The 5,070-nt window shown below is 59.4% G+C and overlaps 1 protein-coding gene across 2 annotated transcripts; it reads left to right on the top strand.

The window, feature by feature from the left end:
* The first annotated feature begins 1,753 nt into the window (after nt 1-1,753).
* On the top strand, nt 1,754-4,769 carry ccnb2 (cyclin B2). 2 transcript variants are annotated; one of them, XM_030111142.1, is made up of 8 exons: nt 1,754-1,894; nt 2,030-2,137; nt 2,237-2,569; nt 3,247-3,405; nt 3,476-3,703; nt 3,788-3,928; nt 4,000-4,110; nt 4,350-4,769. In XM_030111142.1, exons 1-8 carry the CDS (start codon nt 1,868-1,870, stop codon nt 4,455-4,457), a joined length of 1,215 nt encoding a protein of 404 aa, XP_029967002.1. In that variant the 5' UTR covers nt 1,754-1,867; the 3' UTR covers nt 4,458-4,769. The 2 variants fall into 2 exon arrangements, with proteins under 2 accessions (XP_029967002.1, XP_029966976.1); XM_030111116.1 differs by having other exon boundaries at nt 3,476-3,712.
* Nucleotides 4,770-5,070: the final 301 nt, after the last annotated feature.

Here is a 5,070-nt window from a genome sequence, read left to right as displayed (position 1 = left end):
TTGTTTGATATAATTCAGTGTACAGAACATCAGTTAAATAAATTCTTTAATTTCTAACCTATTGAGTAATAAAATATATTTTAATTTTTTCAAATTAAATTCTTTAATTTTAAAAAGCAATTATATATATAAATGTATGTGTGTGTAGATAGTGTGTAGATAGATTTACAGAGTGTGTAGATAGATACTATCTAACCCAATCAGAAGGTGCCACGTCATCTTATATGTATTTGGCCCAATCAGAATGTGATAAAATAAATAAACACACACACACACAGGCGACATTTCCAGTCACCATCTAACCCTCAAACACTAGGTGCGTTCGACGTGAGAAAGCCAGAGGCAGATTTTTAAGACTTTTGAGCCACCCCACCCAGATTTGGCCCAGGTCACTGATACGTAGGACCTACTTATGGTGCGTTCACACCGGACGCGTCGCGGGCGTCGTCGACGCCTCGAAGCTGACGCTTGTGACGCTTCAGGTCACAAAGCTCGCGACGCTCTTGACACGCGTCAGTTTATTGGTGCGCAGGAGGCTGATTTCTGTTTCCAGCTATGGCGGATCGCATCAGGAGAGCGGCTTGGCTTTATTTTTTTTAAATAAAGCTAGACCGTGTCGTCGTCGGAAAAGTGGCTATTGTCTGCTCTGCTCCTCTCTGCTCTGCCTGCAGCAGGGGGCGCTGCTGAGACTGACCGCTGTGAGCACTTTGGGACGGGGGAGGGGCTCACGCAGCACCCGCTGCTCATTGACGACAGCAACGAGACGTCCCGTCACGTCTCCAGAGCACCGGAGAAGGTCGCTAGATTTGTCGCTAGTTGCTTTTGACAAAAAAATCGTTGCCAAGAGGCTTTGGAAAGTCGCCAGATTTAGCGAGAAAGTCATCAAGTTAGCAACACTGGCCGGCCCGCATCGGTGCTCGGATCACTCGTAGTGACGTAGCAGCGGAGGGATCGTCTCTGATTGGTTTACGCTCAGCCGCAGCGCGTCGAAAGTTCAGTTTTCCCAACTCTCAAAAAGCGACGCTCACGACGCTCCTGACGCCGGGGACGAGCGTCGTGGGCGTCGACGCTCGAAACGCTGGAAAAGCGACGCTCATGACGCTCCTGACGCGCCGCCCCGCCGCCTGCCGCTCTACGACTCTCGTCCACCATAGACTTTGCATAGAAACGCGCCGCTCATGACGCTTGCGACGCGTCCGGTGTGAACGCACCATTAGGGCATCGAAAACTCGCGAGACCCGAACGAGATCGGTCCCAGAGGAGCCGCTGTGAGCTGCTGGAGAGCGACTCACCGCTGCCTGGCCCAGCGCTCTGGTTCAGAAAGGCAGGGGACTGGACCCGAGCCCACTCCTCATCAATGATAACACGCTTCATTTGCATAAATACACACCCCCCACGGTGGGATTCATGAGAAACACAAACATGGAGAACATAGGGCTGTCCGAGTTGAAGGCAGACTGATAACTCCGCCCCACGGCTGCGCCGTCTGCTTCGTCTCGCTCCGCCCACCTCTGGCTTTGCCATCGTGAACGCACCTATTCTGACTTTTCCCAAAACGTCACATTAGATTGAAATTGCCTGAATAAATAAACGTTTTCCGGACATTCATGGAGTAAACAGAGGGCAGAAACCCCGCGAAATCCCCGGAAGTGTTCATGAAGTCAGTAGCGTTGAGCGGGACTTCAGCCAATCAGGCGCGTCAACGTCACGGCGGCTTCAGCCAATCGCAGCGAGCGGGGCGCTATTTGAACGGCGCCGCTAGGCTCTCGCGGGGTTTGACTCGTTTTGAGGGTTAAAAACAGGATTAAAGCGGTCCTGGTCCAGGACGCCGCTCCAGTACCGTGTCTCCTGCGTGTCCTCGGTCAGGATGTCCTCCCTGGGACTCGGTCCCGCGGTGAGTAAAACCCGGTTCAGGACGTGTGGTCGGTTTTTGAGTGTTAGCTCCTGTGGCTAACATGCTAGCGCTCCTAGGTGTGTTGTTTACACCTGTCCCTGTCCCTGTCCCTGTCCCTGTCCCTGTCCCTGTCAGCCTCGTCCAGGAGCAGGGAACGCGCTGAAGACGAGGAAAGCCGTCTGTCCAAATCGAGCGGTTCTGGGGGAAGTTACCAACTTCAGCTCAGCTGATGTCAACACAAAGGTGGACAACATGTCCCTCTGTCTCCGTCTGTCCTGTTGCGGTTCTGTCCGCTCTTCCTGAGACATTTTCATGACTTGACATGTCCTGCTGTGTCCTCAGAAAACTGGACCCACCAAACAGTTGGTCCCGAAGACCAAACCAGTAGCAAAACTCGGTCCCGTGGTCCCGGACGCGGCCGCCTCGGTCCAGCCTGACGGTCCGGAGCTGCAGCCAGCGCCTGCTGCAGGTCCTGCAGGTCCCGGATGGCTCCGTCCCGTCAGTGAGGACCCGGTGGACGGGTCCATGGAGGAGGACCAGGGGGACGAGCGGCTCTGCCAGGCATTCTCCGAGGTGCTGCTGTCCGTCCAGGACGTGGACGAGCAGGACGGAGACCAGCCGCAGCTCTGCTCGCAGTACGTCAAAGACATCTACAAGTACCTGCACGAGCTCGAGGTACCGGTCCGCCAACGTCTCCGCAGTCTGGACACCAGAACCCATTTCCACTGTCACCTGGTTCCTATACTGCTACACACCTTAGCATGTAGCATCTCTGGTGTTAGCATGTAGCCTCTGCAGCGTGTGTTAGCCTGTGGCAGCCTCTGCGGCGTGTGTTAGCCTGTGGCAGCCTCTGCGGCGTGTGTTGGCATGTGGCAGCCTCTGCGGCGTGTGTTAGCCTGTGGCAGCCTCTGCGGCGTGTGTTAGCCTGTGGCAGCCTCTGCGGCGTGTGTTAGCCTGTGGCAGCCTCTGCGGCGTGTGTTAGCATGTGGCAGCCTCTGCGGCGTGTGTTAGCATGTGGCAGCCTCTGCGGCGTGTGTTAGCATGTGGCAGCCTCTGCGGCGTGTGTTAGCATGTGGCAGCCTCTGCGGCGTGTGTTAGCATGTGGCAGCCTCTGCGGCGTGTGTTAGCATGTGGCAGCCTCTGCGGCGTGTGTTAGCATGTGGCAGCCTCTGCGGCGTGTGTTAGCGTGTGGCAGCCTCTGCGGCGTGTGTTGGCGTGTGGCAGCCTCTGCGGCGTGTGTTGGCGTGTGGCAGCCTCTGCGGCGTGTGTTGGCGTGTGGCAGCCTCTGCGGCGTGTGTTAGCATGTGGCCGCCTCTGCGGCGTGTGTTAGCGTGTGGCCTCGGTGCCCTCAGGTGCAGCAGGCCGTGCGGCCGGACTACATGCGGGGCTATGAGATCACCGGGGCCATGCGGGCCCTGCTGGTGGACTGGCTGGTCCAAGTCCACTCCCGGTTCCAGCTGCTCCAGGAGACCCTGTTCCTCACCGTGGCCGTCCTGGACCGCTTCCTGCAGGTGAGATGGGGGGCGGGGCCCGGTCCACGGGGGGCGGGGCCCTGCGCTGACCCTGTGGGTGGGCCCGCAGGTGCAGCCGGTGTCTCGCAGGAAGCTGCAGCTGGTGGGCGTGGCCTCCATGCTGGTGGCCTGCAAGTACGAGGAGACGTTCAGCCCGACCGCCGGCGACTTCGCCTACATCACGGACGGCGCCTTCACGGCGGCGCAGGTGCTGACCATGGAGCAGCTGATCCTCACGGCACTGCGCTTCCGGCTGGGCCGCCCGCTGCCGCTGCACTTCCTGCGCCGCAACTCCAAGGTGGCCAACGTGAGTCGGTCTGGACCTGGTCTGGGGGGGGCTTTGACCACGTGCTGACCTCCACTGCGTGTGTGTGTCTCTCAGTGTGATGTAGAGCGCCACACGCTGGCCAAGTACCTGATGGAGCTGACCCTGCTGGACTACGAGCTGGTCCAGTACCGGCCCTCGGAGGTGGCGGCCGCCTCGCTGTGCCTGTCCCAGCTGCTGCTGGCCGGCCTGCCCTGGGTCAGTCTGTCCGTCAGTCACACAGTGGGTCTGTGTCGTGTTGACCTCTGACCTCTGACCCCTCCCTGCAGTCCCCCACGCAGCGGCACTATTCCTCCTACGACGAGGAGCAGCTGCAGCCGCTGGTCCGGCACATCGCCAAGAACCTGGTGCTGGTCAACGAGGGGAGGAGCAAGTTCCTGGTGAGGGGTGGGGCCTAGTGGGGGTGGGTCCAGGTGAGGGGGAGGAGTCTAGTGGGGTGGGCGGGGCCATGGCCCATGTGAGTGGGCAGGGCCTAGCATTGGAGGATTCTGGTCCAGGAAGGCCGAATGAGGGTGGGGCCAGGGCGGGGCGTAGCGGGGGTGGGTCTAGGTGAGGGGTGGGGGCGGGGCCTGGTCTAGGTGAGGGGCGGGGCCTGTTGTCTGACCCTCCTGTCTTCCAGGCTGTGAAGAGGAAGTACTCGAGCAGCAGACTGCTGCAGGTCAGCCTGGCCCCCCAGCTGCGGTCGGCCGCCGTGCGGCAGCTGGCCGCCCCGCTGCTCGCCTCCTGACGACCGCTCCACGCCGCTTCACCTTTTATGGTTTTTAGCTTTTTGTGAAGCTTTTCTTCACGGCGGTCAGCAGGAAGTGGTCTGCCTGCCGACCTCCAGGAGCTGCTCCTCAGACCGGCCGGTCCGGAGCCGGGTTCTGGTTCTGCTTCCTGGTCCAGAGCCGGGTTCTGGTTCTGGGTTCTGGCCCCGTCCTGAGCTCCTGTTGGAGTCCTGCAGTGTGAGCTGTTGACTGTGGAGAACCTGGAGAACCTCGAGGCCTTCGCTCTGGAGCGCTGACATGTTGACTTCTTTTTCTTTTTTAATAAAGACTTTAAGTGACTGGGTTTCCTGTGGTCTGTCGCGGCGGCGCGGCGGCCCGCCTCCGGGTTCATGATGGCACGACGCTCACAGGAGCGGGTCCAGGTTTCTTCCCGGGTCGTCCGGGTTCTGTGAAGACGCTCTGCGCTTCACGGCGTTCAGGGATCCTGAGTTTGTGACCAAACTGACGCGGCGGCCCGCGGTGGTGCCGGGAGCCACAGGTTGAACACGTTTCTCACGTTGGGTCAACTTACTTCTGGGTGGAGCCGGGGCTGCTGGGAGGAGGTCGGACGTCGACCCGCCTCCATGTAGACGC

The sequence above is a fragment of the Salarias fasciatus genome, chromosome 1, assembly GCF_902148845.1.
Source record: "Salarias fasciatus chromosome 1, fSalaFa1.1, whole genome shotgun sequence".
Taxonomy (NCBI): Eukaryota; Metazoa; Chordata; class Actinopteri; order Blenniiformes; family Blenniidae; genus Salarias; species Salarias fasciatus.
The sequence above is the reverse complement of the archived record's forward strand: the minus strand, read 5'-3'. Positions and strand labels throughout refer to the sequence as shown.

What these genes read in the sequence shown, in the direction of transcription:
- ccnb2 (XM_030111116.1), top strand. Translation starts at nt 1,868, where the DNA reads ATGTCCTCCCTGGGACTCGGTCCCGCG. An exon ending in GCAACTCCAAGGTGGCCAAC is followed by an intron (nt 3,713 to 3,787) that starts GTGAGTCGGTCT and finishes TGTGTCTCTCAG; the next exon opens with TGTGATGTAGAGCGCCACAC. An exon ending in AGGGGAGGAGCAAGTTCCTG is followed by an intron (nt 4,111 to 4,349) that starts GTGAGGGGTGGG and finishes CCTGTCTTCCAG; the next exon opens with GCTGTGAAGAGGAAGTACTC.